The sequence below is a fragment of the Monodelphis domestica genome, chromosome 3, assembly GCF_027887165.1.
Source record: "Monodelphis domestica isolate mMonDom1 chromosome 3, mMonDom1.pri, whole genome shotgun sequence".
Classification (NCBI taxonomy): Eukaryota; Metazoa; Chordata; class Mammalia; order Didelphimorphia; family Didelphidae; genus Monodelphis; species Monodelphis domestica.
The window spans coordinates 137387462-137408883 of record NC_077229.1 but is presented as its reverse complement, the minus strand read 5'-3'; the positions used below and the strand labels follow the sequence as shown (position 1 = coordinate 137408883).

Below are 21422 nucleotides of genomic sequence, written 5' to 3'. Positions count from 1 at the left end.
GAGCTGATCTTCTTCCTTAAGCTGACTTCCTTCTTGGAGTTGACTTTCCTAGACCCAGAAATTCAGGGCCTTTTATAGTAGCACCTTGTCCCTTGTCCCTTTCACAAGGGCCAATCACAGTTTGCAAATTGTCTAGCACTGCCCAGGGGGCAGTGTCTGTGGAATTCACACCTCTCATCATCTGAAGGTGTCAATTCTTATCACAGGCCTCTGGAGGTCATCCTCTCAAGGTCAATTTCTCCTCCAAAGGTTTACAGTTTCCTGATTGATTGAATTTCCAAGGGTGTGAATTCACTAAGTGGTTTGTGAGGTTTGGGGGAACAACCTTATTTTCTCCCTTTTTGTTGATTTGACAATTAGTCATGTCCTACTCTTCATGATACCATCTGGGGATTTCTTGGCAAAGCTACTGGAGTGGTTTGTCATTTCCTTCTCCAACTCATTTTACTGATGAGGAAACTGAGGCAAACAGGGTTATGTGACTTACCCAGAGTCACACAACTACTTTGTGTCTGAGGCTGTCTTTGAACTCAGGTTCTCCTAACTCTAGGAACAGCACTCTATCCATGGTGCCAACTAGCTTACCATTACCCTTTATGATTTTGTAGCTTCAAATTCTCTTCCCTTAGCCTTTGTTGGCTATCTTATAATCCTTTTAGATCCGTGGTTTCTACAGAATGGGGATACTTCCTTCACCACCACAAATCCCAGTATCTTCATATAGTCTTCACAAGCTTTTGCTTTGTTTTCCATTTTTTTTTAATTTTTTCAGTTTATATATAGAAACAATTTTTGACAATTATTTTTTGACATTTTAAAATTCAGATTTTCTCCCTTCCTTCCCCTCCTCTTTTCTCCAAGGCAGAGAATAGCCTGATACATGTAATACCCATATTTTCATGTAATACATATTTCTATATTGCTCACGTCATGATAGAAGATACATATCACACAGTATAATAGAAATCTCATGAAGGATATATAGTGAAAGATGGCACACTTTGATTTACACTTAGACTCCAACAGTTCCTTCTTTGGCTGTGGACAGAATTTTATCATGAGTCTCTGTGGTTATTTTGTAGCCTACTTTGCTGATAATGTTTTAGCCCTTCACTACTGATCATTGTCTAATATTTCTGTTACTGAATACATTTTTCTACTGATTCTTCTCATTTTACTTTGCATCAGTTCAAATAAGTCTTCTTCCCAGGTTTTTCTGAATTTATCCTATTCATCATTTGTTATGGGGTTTTTTTACAATATTTACAATATTATACAATGTTACAATAATTACAATAATATTCCATTATAATCATATGCCACAGCTTTTCACAAGCTTGTAAAGCCCTCTCAACCTTATCCAACCTATATTTCCAGCCTTATCATGCATAACTCCCCATCCCTCATTCTATGGTCCACATGAAGAAGTTTATTTTTTGCTTTCTCTAATAGAGGACTCTATCTCCCATATCTATATCTTTTGTAAACTGAGTCCTACCTCATCTCTGTTTCTCAGATTCCTTTGCTTCTTTCAAGATTTTGTTGACAACTTTTTTGTGAAACTTTCCCTAATTTTCTTAGGCTAGCAGGGCAATTAGAGGCATCATCCTCCTTTCCCAATTTAACTTTTTATTTACATTGTACGTTTGTGAATATATTTATTTGTAACATCATGTCCTCCAATAGATGAGGGTAAAGACTATTTCCTTTACCTTTGTGTGCCTCAAATCTAGTAAAAAGCCTGTTTGTCAGTTGGTTGATTAATCAATAGTGTCACTCAATCAACCAAATTGACCAACAAATATTTTTTGAGGGTCTACCATTTGCCTACTTTGTGTGATACATTGTGGGAGTTATGAAAGAAGTCTAAGTAGTTGTCTATTTTAAAGGAAACTATAATTTGCTGATGAAGACAATATGAATACGTATATGACTGAATTCTCTAATGTAAAAACTGGGTTCAAACCTGGGTCTCATGACTTGCCACTCTAGCAACTCTTATCATTTTATCTTCTGACCTTCCTGAAGTGTAAACATTCCTCCTATTGCTCCCAAATTGTAAGGCTCTGCTCAGAGCTGACTTGGCCTGAGAAATGTGTTTTGGTGACATTATGACCGCTGTGAAGTGCTGGATAAGAGTAAAATTCTCTGGAAATTGTATATTAACTTATAATTACTTGTTTAAAAAATGAAAGCTGGTTGGAGAGAAAGAAAAGGCACATAATCACATGGCAAATTGCCTAACTTGACCTTGTTCTGGGTCAGAGGTCAGTCTTTCAGATGCCAAGTCAAGTGGAACAAGAGGCCAACATCTTCCTTATACAGACAAGCCTTAGGCTTGTTCCCAACCCAATCAAAGAGTGAGAGTGAGACTGAAATGGATTTTTAAAACTTTCCTTTTAAAAAAATAAGAGGGGTACAGATTCATAGAAAATTCACATAGTGGGTAGAGTTAAAAAAATCAACAGGATGAAAATGAGATGCAAGAATTTCCTCCTTTGTTAAGGCAGCTGCGCAGAAGTTAGGGAGCCTTGTCGTTATATAAATATATTAAATAACATTTCCTTTAAACACTATTCCCCTTCCAGCACTATTTTCTTTACAACATAAAAAAATCAATTTTGGTTAAAGTGTCATTTCTGTTTCTAAAAATAGTATAACTCTGACGTATTTTAATTCAAACCATCATTCCATCAGCACACAAAAAATTCATTTAATTCAGGTGATGGTTCTCATGAACAATATCTCTCATGACAGCTATTTTCTTTTGTTTTGATTCGTGGGTGTTCCAGTATTCTTAGTTATCATGTTTACCTTTATCCTGACTTAGCTTCTGATTCTCCTGACCTAATCCTTACTCATGGACCTTTTCCCCCTCCCGCTTTAGCCCATTAAAAAAAAAAAAACACCTTCCCTTTCATCTTTGAATCAATATTTTTACATTGGTTCCAAGGTAGAAGAGTGGTAAGTGCTAGGCAATGGGGTGTTGTGACCTGTCCAGAGCTAGGAAGTGTCTGAGGGCAGATTTGAACCCAAGATCTCCTGTCTCTAGGCCCAGCTCCCAATCCACTGAGCCACCCAGCTACCTACAAAGTATTTTGCCCCATGTGAGGATCATGCAAGGTGATCAGGAAGGATCAGTATAGCCTGAGGAAATAGGTATAACCAGGGAACTTTATTTGGGTGGAGTTAGAATCCCTTAGAGTTAGAAATCCATTTTTTATTCTTATATTCTCAATAAATAGTTTATATAACAAGAGTCTCCTTAGTGTCCTTGTGCCTGGCCCTGAAGAGAAGTTTACTTATGAGCTTTACTTCACTGATATAAACTGAAGATACATTGTAAATGAAGCAGCGTATCAAATCAGTTTATATCAATAATAAAATTCATTGCTTATTGTTTTTACGTATTATCTTCTCTTCTAAGAATGTAATTGTTAGGTGGCCCAGTGGATAAAGTGCTGGGTGTGGAGTTAGGAAAACTTATCTTCCTGAACTAAAATCTGGTCTCAGATGCTTACTAGATATGTGACCCGGCAAATCATTTAATGCTGCTTGCCTTGGTTTCCTCATCTATAAAAGGCATTGGAGAAAGAAATGGCAAACAATGGAAGTATCTTTGCCAAGAAAACTCCTAATGGGTCACGAAGAGTTGGGCACACCTGAAAGAGAAAAAAAAGGAGTGAAACATTCTTGCTATCATTATCATAGCTGATATTTTCTGGTATTTTAAAGTCTACAGAGGATGCTACCTCCATCATCTCATTTATCTCACAGTAAATCAGAGAGATAGAAATGATAAGTGCCAAACTCCCCACTTTATAGCTCAGAAAGCTGATCCAAAACCAAATAATATAAGGTAATGAGGAGAGAAGGTACTAGCAACTGTGAGGATTAGGAAAGACTTTGAGTAAGAAGAGGAACCTTAGCTATGCTTTGAAGAAAGCTCATTGTTCTAAGAGGCAGAGATGAAAAGAAAGTAAATTGCCAATACTGAGTGCCAGCCCTTTTCCCACTGGAGAATTCTTTCTAGAACTATTTTGAGGAAGATTGCAGCCCACTTATCCATCATTCTTCAGACTTCATCCCCTCCAATTTGACCCCCCCCCACATGCCTTTTAGCTCTCTTTTTGTGTGTGTTGTTTCCCCATACTAGAATGGAAACTCTTTGAAGGCCAGAATTTTCATTTTGCTTAGTATTTATTATATCCTCTGCACTTAGAAGAGTAGCTGGCACATAATAGGGACTCAATAAAATGTTTGTTGACTTACCTAAAGAAGGTAGCTGAAGTAGACTCTATGGAGCACTTAGAACTTGGTCAGACATTGAAGATGCCAAGGTCAACCACTGCGTCTGGTCCATCACCCATCATGCAGACTTTTGTCTTATCATTGGACTTTGGTAACTTGAAGACAGAGTGAGGCTGATGACTTTGTGCAACTCTGCCTCACTTAAATTCAACTCATGCACAGGTCAAGACGTCACCCTCATGAGGTCATTGGTTCTTTTCAAAAAGAAGGGCAAACAACAACAGCCACATAATGCTCAATGAAAGAAACAAATTATATAAAAGTTTACCGGGAACAAAGACTTGTATGAATGGGGAAGAGTTTGAAAGAAATCTGGAAAGGCAGATGGGACTCACATCATGGGGAGCTTTAAATTTCAGTCTGAGACACCTGCATTTTTCCTAGAAGTGGTAGGGAGTCATTAAAGGTCATTAAAGACCCATACCTTCAGAAAAATATAAGATATCCCAAAAGTCATAGTGAATTTTAAAGTTTTAAAAACTACATTAAGACTTTTGAGACAGTCTGTATTTTGAAAAGTAAGTATAGGGAGGAAGGATCAGATAGTGGGAGACATTAGAAATGCCAAGATGAATTAGGAAGTTATTGCAATAGTCCTAGTGAGAAGAGAGAAGGACCAGAATTAGATTGGTATTTGAGTCAGGAAAAAAGGATGCCAATTGCAAGAAATTTTAGAGATTTAGAATGACTAAAACTTAGCAATTGATTGAATATGAGGAGAGAGAGAGAGAAATGGAAATATCAGCGAAGAGATTGTGAACACTGGTCCTCAAAAGAAATACAGAAATTGAGGCTGAGGAACAAGGATTTATGGAGAAGATAAGCTCTATTTCAGATACATAAGACAGAAATAATGATACTTGTACAACATTTAGCATCTACCTCAATTCATTTCAAAAAGCATTTATGTTTTTGGAGAAGTAGATTTGCCATAGAAGACAGATAGCCAACTTTGGAATCAAGAAGATCAAAGTTTGAAATCCTGCCTCTGACACACATTAGCTGTGTGGATCCTCTGATTACCCCCCCCCCCACCCCGGCAACTTTCTAAGACTATTGGTTGCAAAGTAGATGTTGATTTACCCTGGTGGGAGACATTTTCTTCTGGGGAATTCTCTGTACTGAAGAAGTATTAGGAGGGGAAGTTAGGTAGCTCAGTAGATAGAGGGACAGGCCTGGAGATGGGAGGTCCTGGGTTCGAATGTGGCCTCAGACATTTCTTAGATGTGTGATCCTGGGCAAGTCACTTAACCTCAATCATCTAGTCTTTATTGCTCCTCTGCCTTGGGGTCAATATTTAGTATCAATTTTAAGATGGAAGGTAAGGGTTTTAAAAAAGTAATGGGGTAGGTGGGCACCTAGGTAGCTCAGTGGATTGAGAGCCAGAACTAGAGATGGGAGGTCCTAGGTTCAAATCTGGTGTCAGACACTTCCCAGCTGTGTGACCCTAGGCAAGTCACTTAACCCCCATTACCTAGCCCTTACCACTCTTTTACCTTGGAACACAGTATTGATTCTAAGATGGAAGGTAAGGGCTTAAAAAAAATGGAATAGGGAACCACTGGAATTTATTGAGTCAGAGAATGACAAGTTCAAACCCATGCTTTGGGAAAAGGAGATAAAACTTAACTTTCTAGTTAGAACACACCTAGACACTAGTGTTCAGTTCATTCAATGAATATTTTATTAAATACATATTTTTTGCCATACATAGTGCTAGATGATAGAGAGGATGCAAAGACAAATAAGTCACTTCTTGGTATCACATTTTCAGAGGAATAATGACAAGCTGGAGTTCATCTGGAAAAGGACTATTGGTGTAACAAAAGGTCTTGAATCCGTGATAGATGGGTATTGTTTGTAGGAACTGGTAGTGTTTAGCATGGACAAAAGAACAATTAGAAACAAGCTGACAACAGTCTTCAAATAACTGAAGAGATCTTATGTAGAAGAAGGTTTAGACTTAGGATCCTATCTTACAGAATCATATAATGTTAGAGCTGGAGCCTTAGAACTCCTCTACCCCATCTCTAAATTGAGAAAAGAGAGAAGTCACTTGTCTGAAAGTTAATAGTGTAGTCAGAACAAGAACCTAAGGCCTTTGATGACAACTGGTTTGTTGGTTTTGTTTTGCATGTCCATACTTATACTTTCATCATGAGAAGGAACATCCAGTATGGAAACTCTCTTTACAAATATAGATCAATCAGTCATCTGGGCAGCTAGGTTGTAAAGTGGCTAGAGCCCTAGGTCCTGGGGTCAGGTAGACTGACTTTCCTGATTTCAAATATGGCCTCAGGCACATACTGGCTGTGTGATCCTAGACAAATCAATTCACCCTATTTGCCTCAGTTTCCTTATCTGTAAACCAAGCTAGAGAATGTATAAATATCCTAAAATCCAGGGTTTTAAATCTTTTGGAGGCATTTTAGGAGAAGCTCACTAACATCTCAAATCAGAAAGACTAAATCTTTTGAAGAGGGTGCCATGGAAATGCCTCTGGAAACCACACATTGTATCAAGAGATCCAAAATGAACTGAACTGAAGGGGGTTGAACATATTTATTTTGAATTTTAATTCTTATGCCAAAGGGGAATGCCCCCTAATTGGCTTTTTGTCAATGAACCTATTAATTTTTGTTTTTGTTTTCTTTCTCTTCTATTACCCTCTTGTTTCCAGTTTGCTGTAATTTCCCCTTTAAAAAATAGTGCAATGTTTTATACACCTTTAGCAAGAGAATCCTTAGAGGTATAGTTTGGTTATTTGAAATGGTTTATTGGGGAGACTAGGTATGTTAATCTTCCAAGACCCTCAATTGGGGAGATTTCAACATGTTTGTCTCCCAATAGAATCACAGGGAGGATTATGAGAAGGGAATTTGTGTGTTGATTTGATCAATCAGAGATTTGAACTTTTTTTTCCATTTGTTTTGCGTTTGGGTCAATCAGTAACCATGTAATTGATCCCACATCAATGCCCCCCAGGTGGTGCCAGGCTAATTGCAGAACTGGGATTGGTTCCTGGGGAGTGATGTAAGAGAGCTAGTGGTTGTGGTAAGTATTTATAAGATGAGAACCAGCAGGAAGCTGGGGGGGGGGGTGTTTGCTTCTCAGGCTGAGTTTCAGAGACAGACTCTGGGGTTTTTAGGCTCTATGTTATTAGGCTAGGTAATTCTTTACCTCCTTTCTATATTTCCCTCTCTTATTATGTTTATCTTACTATAATATAGCTATTAGAGCTATTAACAATCTTGTGACATCAGGGTTAATTTCTATAAATGGCAACCACAACATATTTTTACTCTTACAATTTAGTCAAAAGCATTCTAACCATTACAAGAAGGAAATGGAAAGCCACTCCAGTATCTTTGCCAAGAAAACTTCAAAAGGGCAAAAATTTAACAGAGTCAAACAGGACTGAAGCTGAACACCACCACCAACATTCATATGTAACTTAAAGGGTTGCTGTGACCAATGGGAATCTAGTCAAAATTTGAACCTGATATTACTCATTATAAGGCTGGCCCATTATCAACTATACTATATTGCCTCCCCAGAAGACATAATTAGAATCAATTTATGGAAGCTTCAGTAAGGCAGATTTCAAGCTAATTTAAGACTTCCTATCATTTAAAGCCTTCTAGTGTGTGGAGCTCCTTTGGAAAAATTGAATAGCCCATTGCTGGTGGGTCTTTAAAGGAGAATGTAATAGTTATTGGATTCTCTGCCTAATGTTCCTTCCAAAATTGTCATCCTAAAATATTGTGATTCTAGAATCTATGCTCAAATAAAAGCATTCCTATTGAAGATTGTTTCTACTACAGGGCAATTGCTGGATTATCTGTGCATTCCATTTATCCATTACTCATTTCTGTAAGAAACATTATAGTACTGAAATGCTTCAAAATATTTGTTGCATTGTGGGTATTCTGGTGTGTGGATTAGATGAGAATAGATTAGATAAAACATTTAGTAAAAATTTACTATGTGACAAGCACTGTGCTCAGCTCTGAGAATATATACAAATATAAGAAAAGCAGGGGAGTTTGCATTCTAATTTTTCTGGTTCTGTTTTCTTTCTTTTTTTTCCTCTAAGATTAAAGGAGTTTATTAAACCAAGGGTCCCAAATTCAAGCATTTAGCCTAGAGATCAGAACTTAACCATAAAGAAGCAGACTTTTTATTGCTGGAATCTTGTTTTGCCATTCAGTTGTTTTTCAGGTGTGTCCAATACTTTGGGGTTTTCTTGGCAAATTTACTGGAGTGTTTCACTATTTCCTTCCATTCCTAATCTTACTTGTTTCCATAAGAAATATTGTAGTACTGTAACACTTCAAAATGCATTCAAATGGCATAGTGGGCATTTTGGTGTATGGATTAGATTAAATAAAGCATTTATTATCCTTTTTCAGAGGAGAAATTGAAGCAAAACAGGGTTAAGAGACTTGCCCAGGGTCACACAGCTAGTGTCTGAAGTTGGATTTGAACTCAGGAAGATGAGTCTTGCTGACTCCAAATCTGGCACTCAACCTCCTCATCACCTAGCTGCATTATATTCTAATAGGGGAAGATTATATATAAAAAAAGGTCAAAAGGAGAGTGGGGGAAAAGGTAAGGGCTAGAGCTAAGCCAGGAGAGAGGTGAGCATGGCTGGCTGAGAGCACTTCCTAAATGGAGGTTTTGAAGAAGAATTCACCAATTGGAGGGAGAGGCCATAGCAATGGAGGTATCTCTACCAAGAGAAGACCATCCAGTGAAGGTAGAAAGGCAGTCTAGAACCAGGCAGGGACTGAATTAGGTTAAAAGTTTAAATGAAATTTAGAGGAGATGAGGACAAATTGAGATTTTTCCCCCCCTGGGTGTTCTATGGAGTTATCTTGGATCTATCATGTTGATCTTTTGAACGTTGGCTTACACTGGTGGTATTTTAGCCAATCTAGTGCTTGAACGATCCCCATCTGCGCGTTTAGAATTCTCCCAACAGCTGCTGCTGTATTCTTTTCAGCAGACCATCCTATCTGCTAACCCAGAAGCCAATACTATCCCATTACTGCATGTTGGCCTGGAGCAAATCCATTAATTTATAATCTGTAGAGTGCATTGGGATTCTCCCTGCTTTGAGTTGCCCTGGAAATAACTGGCTGTGACTGAGAGGGCTTTTCTCAGGAATTCATTTGGGGTCTTTTGCTTTACAGAGCATTTCATTGACCTAAGTCATCAACTGGCCCAGGAAGAGGAAGCATATGGGGCTGTTTGCAAACACAGTTTTCAAAACTAGAAATTGTTACAGGGTTGCATCTGTGATGTGGCCTCCCGTTCTGTGGGGAGAACTGGTTATTAATTAGCTTTCTAGAGTATACAGTTTTGGACAGGTTCATCATCGTTATTGCTGAGCTCCTGTATCTATCTATTCCATTTGGAACGTAAATTTCCTGAGCTTGCTTTGCATTTCTGGTATCTGGCTCACTCGGAAAGACTCCCTTTTCCTGTAGCTATGCCTGGTAATAAGCTCAACTGCACCTGCTCCTGCCAAAACATCAGTTGTGTGGGAAGCAGAAATGACAGGAAATCCACTTTCCCTGGCTTGAGGTTCAAAGAGACTCTTTCTAGCAAACGTTTTTGTTTTCCCTTTTTGTTTTTCCTCCTGGTCCAATATGTCATTCAGGCAAAAAAATATTTATCAGTAATTTCTAGGTACAGAGCATTGCCTCAAGTGCTAGGGGGGGTGGGGGGGAAAGAAAGTCAATGTAACAGTCTCTTGCCCTAAGAGCTTAGGATCAAGGCAGAAAAACCAGACGAAGATGTAGAGAAGAATACAGCTACATCTTGAAATAAAAAAAAAATTTATTTGAAGCCTGTTCTTGATTATTTCCAATCTATCCTGCAGATACTGTGCTTGTACACATTAGTCTACATGTTGTCTCCTCAGTTACCCTCTGAAACTTTGGAAAACCGGGATTGTTTCTTGGCTTTCTTTGTATCTCACACTTATCACAGTGCTTGGTAGACAGTGGGTACTTCATAAAGATTTTTTGACTGCTCCCACAAATCAAATTCCTCCCAGGCCCAATCCTAGCTGACCCATTCTTTTGTTTACAAATGCTTCTCCCATTTAGTAAAGTGATCTCCCAAAATGGGAGCTGCACTTAGAAGAATAAGCAACCATCATCATCATCATCATCATCATCATAATGATAGCAATAATTATACTGGTTTGATCCATTGCTTAGTCTCACTTCCACACGCAGCAATCCATACCTCAATGGTACTTTGAACCAAGATGAGGATTGTAACAGTCAAAATAAGGCATTGGCTAATGAACAGTGGCCATCCGGGATAGCACAGAAGATAGGGAAGTGATCAGATTGAGGAAGGAGTGAATCAAGGAAGTCTTTTTGTAGTGAATGAGTTTTGAAGCAGTATAAAAAAAGATGGACTAGTGAATATAATGAAGGGATAGGAGCCATTACACTGGATATATATGACCCTTTCCAAGAAATTTGGATGAAACACAATGACATCTCTTCTGTTTTGTATGTTTTGCAAAAACTGTAAAGATGAGCTTTGCTAATCACTAAAGATTTATGTCCAAGACATGTCATTTGTATTTCTCTAGAAAAAATTGTATGGCATACTGGCTTCATCCAAAGAATAACTATACTTGTAGTACCTACCTCATTGGGTTATCATGAAGCTCAAATAAGAGATAACATGTGGAAAGCACTTGGTAGACCATAAAATGCAATAAAATGTTATTATTGTTTGACCCATAATCTTTCATGCTACAATAAAATAAAACATTTCCATGAACATATGTCATAATCATATTGGAGACTTCTCCATGTAAAGGGTGAGGGAAGGGAACTTTTTAAATCAATATCTTCATATTCTTTATATTTCTACTTTATTTATAAATATATTTATATTTATTCTTTATTTCTAAATATACCTTTTAATCCCACAAATCCTATCTAAAAATCCTTTCCACATCACAAAAAATGAAAAAAAAAAGCAATTCAGCAAAAGTAACCACATGAACCAAATACACAATTCCATGCTTATAGGCTCTCTTTTCTTTAAGGAGGGCAGGACATGCATTTTTCTCCCATCTTCTTTGAAGAAAGGATTGTTGGTTATAATTATACAGTTTTGTTTTAATTTTGGTTGTTGTAGTCATTGTGGATATTGATTTAAAATGTCTTCCTATGTACCTCTATATTGTTCCTATTGAACAAGCCTCATAACTCAGTGAAATTCCATTCCATTCATATACTATACATTTTTTAGCCATTCACCAGGTGATTGGGCAGCTGGTGTCAACTTTGTTTCCAATAATTAGCTCCTACAAGTGATGCTGTGAATTTTTGTTTTATCTGTGATCTTTCTATCTTTGACTTCCTTTGTGTATATGCTTAATGGTGGAATATTTGGGTCAAAGGACATGGATGTTTTAGCCACTTTTTTAAAAGCATAATTCTAGATGACAGAAATAGATATTTCTTTTTAAAATAAGTTTTATATTTCTTTTTATTTTTCTTTATATTATCTCAGTTCCTTCACTATCCTTCCTCCTTCCTCTTCCAGAGCCATCCCACATAACAAAATTTTAAAAGAATAATGGAGGAAATAATGATCATAATAAGTCAATACATTTAAAAATACATGAAATTTTAAAAAAAGAAAATATATGAAATGTACAACATTTGTGGATTTCCCACTTCTTGTGTCTCTCTTTTTTTATTGTTTGAGTCATGCTTCTTCACAATTTTTTAGCATTCATTTCTGCCTTTTTGTGCATGTGGCTGTTCTTTCCATTTATGTCTTAGTCATCATGAATATTATTTTCCTTAGGGGGCAGCTGGGTGGCTCAGTGGATTGAGAGTCAGGCCTAGAGATGGGAGGTCCTAGGTTCAAATCTGACCTCAGCTACTTCCCAGCTGTGTGACCCTGGGCAAGTCACTTAACCCCCATTGCCTAGCCCTTACCAATCTTCTGCCTTGGAGCCAATACATGGTATTGACTCCAAGACAGAAGGTAAGGGTTTAAAAGATATATATTATTTTCCTTACTAATAATATTCTCCATACTTTACTCTGCATTAATTGACATAGATATCTCCATACTCTGTATTCTTCAAATTCATCATTTTTACAGCACAATAATATCAAATGTGTGCATCATATTTTTTTTAGTCATTCTCTAATTGGTGGGCATCTTCTTTGTTATCAATTCTTTACTATTTTTGCCACCACAAAAAGCGTTACTTTATTTAACACACATACATATTATGACATTTTCGTGTATATGCAGTTTTTCTTCTTATCAGTTGGCCTCCTTGGATTATAAGTCTAATCTAATAATGGAATCTCTGGATCAAAGAATATGGACATTTTAGTCTCTTTACATGACTAATTCTTTTCCAAAATGGTCATACTGATTCACAGCTATACTAACAATGCACCTATGTTCTTATCTTTCCACAATCCCTCTAGCATTGACTTTTCCTATCTTTTGTCATCTTTTCCAATTTATCAGGTGGGAGGTGAAATCTCAGAGTTGTCTTCATTTTCATTATTAATTATTTGAAATTTTCTTTCATTTGGTTACTAGTTTGTAATTCTTTTGAGAACTATTCTTATTATTTGACAACTTATCTATAGGAGGATGCCTTTTGGTCAAAAAGATAAAGATGTCTATTAATTATTTCTCTACCTTGGGTACCAAACTCTAATCAGAGAAATTTAATATATTGATAGAAACAGACATTTCTAAAGAAGTATTGTGGCATTTGTTCTGAACTATTCCTTCTTTGTACAGTGAATAAGCACAGGATTTGGAGTCAAGAAAACCTGACTTTGAAATATGCCTCAGATACTTATTAGCTATGTTAGCCTGGACAATTCAATTAAACTCCGTTTTCCTCAGTTTCCCATATGTAAGAAGAGGACAATAAGATCTAACTCCTTAAGTTGTTTTAAAGCTCAAATGAAATAATAATTGTAAGATTTTTAGGACAGTGCCTGGCATACAGCAGGTGCTATATAAATGTTATCTGTTATTATCTCATATTCGTGTAGTACTTTAAATTTGTAAAGTCCTTTAACAAAGGTCAAAGGAGATAATGTTTAATAAATTCAATAAGCCATCAACTGGAGAATGACTAAACAAATTATGATACACAAATTATAGTTTGGACCCTAGTATCCGGGATCCTCTTGGTTTTCTGGTCCTTGGCTAATGAGTATTTGCTTTTTCTATTAAGGTTCCTTCCTCAGGCCCACAAGATCTTCCTCCTATTGACCAACCCGATGTTGCCCAGATCTATCCTGTCCCTGCCAACATCCGTCCTGTGCTGAGTACTTACAGAGTAGAGGTAAGGCTTATAAAAAGACTTCTGAAATTTTCCATTAGATTCAAAGGCAATGTTGTTCAGTCTTTTCAATTGTGTCCAAATCCTTGTGACTCCATTTGGGAGTTTTCTTGGCAAGTTTGCCATTTCCTTCTCCAGTTGATTTTGCAGATAATGTAACTGAGGCAAACAGGATTAAATGATTTGCTCAGGGTCACACAGCTAATAACTAACTGAGGCTGGATTTGAATTTAGTTCCTCCTGACTCCAGGTCTGGCACTAACTACTGCATCACCTAGCTGCCCGTCAAAGGCATTAAGATTTCCCTTGATTTTTCAAGTTGGCAAGGTATCATTTGAAAGTTAACCATAACTTTGGAATTTGGCTGATTGCACTGATTCAAAGAACTCCCTGTTAGGATACCCCCTCCATTACTGTAGATCAGCACCAGCTCTGCCAAGATAGTCTTACAGAGTTGCCTGAGGCATTGAGAATTAAAGAGCCTTGCCCTGGATCACATAAGCCAGTATATGTCAGAGGCAAGGCTTAAACTCAGTTCTTGGTTCTGAGACAACTTCTATTATCCTGTGATGCCTCAAAGGATGTAACTATAGTTTTTGTCTGTGTTGTTACTGGCATCATTTTCCCTATGCATGAAGAAGTACCTGAAGGAAGGAAACATATTAAAGGTTTTATTATTACAAAAAAACCCCCAAGGTTTTAATTACTAATTTAATTTTTTAATTACTAAGTTCTGCATATATTAAAAAATTATAAGAATTTTCTACCTGTGTATCCAAAGTATCTAGGATGAGGATAATCAAGTATGATGACTAAAATTCTAAGAGATGAGGTTATAAGTATGAAAATCAATTTATTGACAAGGTTAGTAATAATCTAGGTAATGAAGGGGAAAGACAGAATCCTGGGTCGTCTTAAATGCTCTTGCTGTCATTTTGATGGCTAATAAGCCCTTCCTTCAACAGAAAAAGACCAACTCTAATTGATAGACACAATGAAGAGGCATCCTAAAAGCTCTGATTACCACATTATTGAGGTGGATGGGAGGTACCTGAGAAGGTGTCTTGGTGGTGAGATCTCAGCAGCCCTCAGCTATTTGGACAAGAAAATCCATCTCTCTCTGGTCAGGCTTCACCTTCATGAGCCAAGTTGGCCCAAACTTCAACAAGGGGAGATAAGGACAGAAGCTTATGGCCTTTGAGGAGAATATGGCTCAAGCTAAGTAAGTCTTATTGATAGAGTGAAGGGGAACTCAGATTCCCAGCTGGGTGGAGCCCTGCTCTATCTGTTTAAGAACAGATTTAGGACAGTCAAGGAAAAGGCATCATTTTTCTTTAACTTTATGGTAAGAAATGACCTTTTAACAAAGAAAGGAATATCACCAATTGATATTAATAAGCAAATGATACCGCATTAAAATTAATTTTTCTCAATAGAGAACAGACAAGCTTTTATAAGTAATGCTTAAGAGCAGACCACAGACTCAAAGAATCTGAGAGCTGGAAAGGATTTCTAGTCTAATCCATCTATCAAAAGAATTTCTACTATAATAGCTCCAACGATGGCCATACAGCAGCTGCCTAAAGATCTCTAATGAGGGGGACCCCACCACCTTTCCAGGCAGTTCATTATACTCTAGAACAGCTTTCATTATGAGGAAGTTTTATTTTGTTTTATATCAAGTCTAAGTTTCCTTTTTTTTTTTTTTTTTGCAATTTCCACTTATTGCTTCTGGTTCTATCCTCTGGGACCAAATAGAACATAATGAATTCTTTGTTCCATCTGATAGCTCTTCAAATATTTGAAGTTAGTTATCCTGTCCCTTCCTCCAAACTAAACATTACCAGCTCTACAGGTATATCTACAGGGTGTGGCAGCAGCCCACAGATAAGAAGATGCTGGATCCCTTCACAAGGTCCTTTGGCAATGTTGCCCAGTGTCCTTCTGGACTGTGAGCTTCTGGTGATGCAGGAGCTGGGGCAGCATGGTCAAGACATCTGTGTCAATGGCCATCTGGGTTGGTTGATCTGTCCTAGTCACAATGGGAGATTTCTTGAGTTCCAGTATTCTGACCTACAGTGAGCTATGCCTATCAGATCTCACTAAGTTTGACATGAATAATAGTGAGCCCCCGGGTTCTGGGGAGAAGCCCCAGGCCATCTAAGAAGGGGTGAGCAGACCCAAGTTGGAAACCAGGTAGGTCAAAGCCCCTGTGGTAATCAGTAAGGAGTCTGGGGCCATTTGTCCCTTTCCCTTACAGGTTGGTCAAGATGAGAAGATCTAGTCTTAAAGCAACATAAAAAAAACTATATGCCTGATTCCTTCAAGTGATCCTCATTTGACCTGGCCTAAAGACCCTTTACCTTCACAATTGCCCTCCTGTGGACATATTTCCCAGGTTATGAAAATGCCCAGAACTAAACCCAGTATTATTCCAGATAATCACTGATGAGGGCACCATACATCTTCGCCATCACTCAATTGACTAAGAGATGTAGTGAAAAGATTTCCTGTGTTCATTTTTTGTCTTTACCCTTCTCCCTTGTCCTTTTTATTTCTTCTCTTGCCCAACCTACATGTTTCCAATGTCCTCCTAGTGTACCCTTTCTTTCTGGTTACTGCACCATGTTCTAGAACTTATCTCATTCCTATCCCACCAATATCAATCAATAAATCACTGAGCATTTATTCAATGCCTAGTATATGCTGGGCACTATCCTAAGTGCTGGAGCTATAAAGATAAGCATAAAACAATTCCTGACCTCAAGGAGCTTGAATGCTAATGGAGAAGATAACAGATGCATGCATATATACATAGAGAATTCCTTTCTCTCCCCCATCAAGGCCTTATGAAAGGGCTCCCTGCCTAAACTAATAAAGCATTCACTAATGGGCTAAATTAGATTTGTATATTACTGATTTGGACAGAAGTCTTCAGTGTCTTCATACAAAAAAAGAATAATAATCTCAGGCAATTTAGAAGGTCCAGAAAATATTTTCAGGCCCCAAGGTGGGACCACTGTGGCTTACTCTGGGGCACAGAAAATTAGGGGGCACCAAAGAGTACCTTTGCTGCTACCTTTTCAAACAGTCACCCCCATTCCATGATACCTTGGATCCATGGCAACACATGAATCCCTTGCTTAGGTTCTTAGACTTAGGGGTCTTGTGGCAATCTCACAATCTTCTCTTGGGTTGTGGCATCAAGGACAATGACCAGTAGACCTCTCGCTGCTGCTGGCCATGATTATCATCTCTCCCACTATCTCCTTCCAGGAGTTGAAGAATCTAGGGGTCATTAGCTATACCACAATGGGCATGGGGCAAACTCTCTAGGAGATGAGATTATCCCACATTGGCTTCATGTACCCAACAGCAGCTGGCCATGTAAGTCAGTGAATTAACACGAAATCCACCAGTGGTGCAATGACAGTGATGGCTTGATGAATGATGAAGGATCCCTAGAGGAATGCCTTATACATCAATTTAAGAGTATTCGCCTGGAAATCACTTTGACCTGAGTTTCAGTCTGGATCTGATATGGATATAACTCATGTTGGACAGCTTTCTTCAACCCTCTGGTTCTCAGTTTTTTAATCTTTAAAGTGAAATGATTTGATTAGAAGATCTATAGTTTATAGCTCTAAAAATTCCATAATTCCATTTTAATAATAGCTAATATTTAAGTAGTGTTTACTATGTCAGGTACAGTGTTGTGATTTATAATTATTACCTCATTTGATTCTGATGTCAACCTCAGGGGGAGGTGCTATTATTCTTCCCTGTTTTATGATAGGGAAACTAAGGTAGATAAAATACCTTGCATAGGGTCACAAAGATGATAAGTGTCTGTGGCCAGGTTTGAATTTAGGCCTTTCTGATTCCAGACCTGATGCTTTATCCACTGTGCTACCATGTTACAATCATTTTCAATATATCAGTGGATTTTTCCCATAATCCAGAAATTCCTGGAGAATGTCTTTCACAAGTCTAAAGATTAATATTTAATAATTTCTAATAGCAATTCATGCTTGTTGTTGTTGTTTGATGGGGACCCCACAAGTCCCCTGGAGTGGCTCAGTGTCTAACTGTCTTATCTTTCAGGAGTTATTGCCTTGTTTTTCTTTTCTTGGTTCTGCGTAGGTATGAGCAGTTTACATTGATACAGGACTTTAAGGCTGATGTCACAATAACCCCATGATGTAGGCAATGCCTATACTATTGCCCACATTTTTTAGAAGACAAAATCGACACTGGGAAGTGTTGAACCCAGGAATAAAGCTAAGGGCATCTGACTATAGATAGGTTGCTTTCCTTCCTCTCAAAGTTATCTTGTAGTAAAAAAAAAACAAAAAAGTAATGATTTTTCAAAAAACAAAATATACTGACTTAATGTTCTTTTTAAAAGTTTTAAGAACTTTATGATACTTCTTGAGATAATTGGTGACTCCCTGGGGCCTCCAGACAAGGGTGGAACTCCATTGGTTACAAGTTGTTAAGGTTTACTTGCTGAAAATACTTTGACACTTTAAAATTCTGGTATTTTGTGGTATTCTGCTTTATGAAAATACGTGTTATTTCCAACCAGGAGGCTTGTATTTTCCCTGGATTAATCCATTTGGATTTGTAGTGGGTTCCTGTGGTTTCCACCCACCCAAACTAAGCACATTCTGCTCCACTCCTTTACCTTCCAGCCAGTGTGGCCCACTTGCTGTTCCTCAAACAGAGCATTCTGTCTGATACTTCATGGTATGGGATGATGGAGAGACCTTGAAGTTGGAGAACCTGAGTTCTGATAGAAATTAAAAAGAGACTCTAATATGTAACTGAACAGTCATATTTACTTGGAGGAAGAAGCAGAGCAATTTCAGGAATTTTGAATATTATTTTAAACTCAAAATACATGTTTTTATCTGCCCAGGTGAGATTTTTCTTATCACCAAAACCATAAATCATTCAGAGGAGTTAATGCTGCTGCATCTTCTTTAGTGCCCTTCCCCCTAGATTATATTCTACATGTTTTTTCCCTATTAATTATCCATTATGTTAATTGATAGTTTTTATGTTCTTTGATGTGAATAAAACTTCGTCTGTGAACCTTGCTCTGTGGAGAGTAAAACCTGATCTAAATTCTAGCTGCATTCTCTTTCCTACAGTTGAAGAATAAATTCCTGTTTATTTTTGAGTTAATATATTCTGGGGGGGGGAAGCTAGGTGGAAAAATTGATAGAATACCATACCTGGAGTCGGTAAGACTTGAGTTCATATTTTGGCTTCAGACGCTTACTGGGCTGTGTGATCCTGGACAAGTCACTTAACCCTGTTTGCCTCAGTTTCTCATCTGTAAAATGAACTGGAGAAGGAAATAGCAAACCATTTTAGTATCTTTTGCCAAGAAAACCCCACACAGTCATGAAAAGCTGAACCCAATTTAAATGTTTACATGTTACATATCCTCCCCCCCCCCCACCAGCCAGTTGAGGGTAGGTATTTTTTCATCATTGTTTTTGATGTTTTATCTTTGTCTCAGACAAAGACTTGGGGTGACGGACTTTTCAGACCCTCTCTGGATGACTGCTCTGTTTGCCTTGTCTCTAGGTTCTCTTCTGGGGTGTTCGTGAAATGAAGAAAGTCCAGTTGCTCTCAGTGGATCGTCCTCAAGTCCTCATAGAATGTGCTGGGAGAGGAGTCAAATCCTGTGTAATTCAGAGCTACAAGAATAACCCTAACTTCAACATCCAAGTGGATTGGTTTGAAGTGGTGGGTCCCTCTTCTTATGCTTCATCTTTTGTTATTTCCTAGGCATGGGACATGCTTTACTATTAATTACTCCTAGGACTTGTGAATATGTTTTGTGATTCAGTGGGAAGAATACCAACTCTGACAACAATGGGCTTGGGTTCAAATGATACAGTAATATTATTTGTGTGACCTCAGAGAAAATATTTTACCTTTCTGGGTCTCAGTTTTCCCTAAAGCAAAATAAGGGGATCAGACTGGATGGTCTCTAAAGTTCCCTTTCACCTTCAGGTCTCTAAGCTCTGATTCTAATTCAGATTAATTCTAGGAGAAGTCATTCTGAAGAAGTGAAGAATCCAAATTATACAATAAAATCATCAAGTTTCATTTTTTGTTTTAAAGTACTTTGATGTTTTAATGACTCTGTAGTGTTACAGGTATAGGTCTTTTTCTAATAGCATAGAGCATAATTCATCTAGTTCTTCTTATCCTTTGTAACTCATCTACATCCATCCTCAAATCCTTCACTTGGGGAAAACCCAACAGGAATGATTGGAGTCTTCCTCTTCCTCTAAAAATTAAATCAATTAATGTATTCATTTGTCACATTAAAGTGCCCAGGTATCTCCTTCCCCTCCCCATGCTAGAGAAGGTATCATTTGACAGAAAGATATACATATATATAAAACTATGTCTCTTGCTTGTTTCTGTTCATCAGTTCTTTCTCTGGAGGCAAATGCACACAAGTTAGTCTTCAAATAATATTTCTGTTGTTGATTAAAATGTTCTCTACTTTGTTTAGTGTCTCCAACACTAGATTGGGCAACAAGGTGCCACAGTGGATAGAGTGCTGAGCTTGGAGTCAGAAGGAGTCATCTTTCTGACTACAAATTTGACTTCATACACTTAATAGCTATGTGACCCTGGTCAAGTCACTTAACTCTGATTGCCTCAGTTTCCTTATCTATAAAATGAGCTGGTGAAGGAAATGGCAAACCACTCCAGTAACTCTGGCAGGAAAACCCTGTGAACTTTAGATTACTCCACCCTACTTAGATCTTACTTTATGGTGAAGATAAAATTGTAATCTCCTGATTGAACAATGAAGGAGTTAGCTCTTACTTTATAGTGAAGCTAGAACTTTAAGTTAAGTCTATTTTTAGATCTTACTACAAAAAGGTGTTAAGTAACTATAAAGGGTAAATTAATCACAAAAAGGTTAAGTAACTAACAAAAGGTGAACTTAACAAAGAAATGTTAAATAACTCAAAAGATATAATCTAATCAAAGAAGATGAGAACGAAAGAATGGACAGTCCTGGAAAAAAAAAAGCCTCTGATGTGATTGGTAGACATGAAAATTTAGAGGAGGAGACACAAGAGTAAAAGGGCTATATATTTGACTCACTTTTCTCTCCAGTACTTTTGGCGGTGGAGAGGTAGCTGCTGGGCCTTTTGGCATCTTGGCATGGCTATAGCTATTGTCCAGTTTGGTGGTGAGTTTCTGGCTGTTTTTCCTCCTTTACTTTCCAAACTTTATCCTCTTAGAAGCCTCTAATCTTCAGAGACCTAGTGGCAGAGATCTTGAACTCCCCCTGGCACAGGCCAGGCGGGAGAAATCCTATACCCTCTTCCCTCTTTCTCCTTGAATCCTTCCCTCTATATTAATTAAAATTACCATAAATTTCCAGACTGACTTGGGTATTTTATTTGGGATTTTTTCCCTGGCAACCAATTAATTTAGATTTTAAGTCACCATCCTAAAATTATCTTACCACCCCAAATGGGCGTGGCTGTCACAACTGAACAACACCAATCACTATAGTGCATGGACAGCCCCTTGATTATTTATCCTTTGTTTCTTTTACATGATTAACCATATCTGTTTCCAGTCCATTTCCTTGATAACATTTCTATAACACATTTGCTGCATGATTCTTTGTTGTCAATATGCTACAGCTTACTCAGGTCCTTTGGAATCCATGAAATTGTAATTCTTTGAA

The 21422-nt window shown here is 37.7% G+C and overlaps 1 protein-coding gene across 1 annotated transcript in view; it reads left to right on the top strand.

Moving 5' to 3' along the window:
* The window catches only part of FER1L6 (fer-1 like family member 6), a 130939-nt gene that overhangs the window by 43502 nt on the left and 66015 nt on the right, over nt 1–21422 (top strand). Inside the window, exons 10-11 of the mRNA XM_007488294.3 lie at nt 13574–13684; nt 19280–19441. Coding sequence (XP_007488356.2) covers nt 13574–13684; nt 19280–19441 — 273 coding nt within the window. The remainder of the gene's footprint in view (nt 1–13573; nt 13685–19279; nt 19442–21422) is intronic.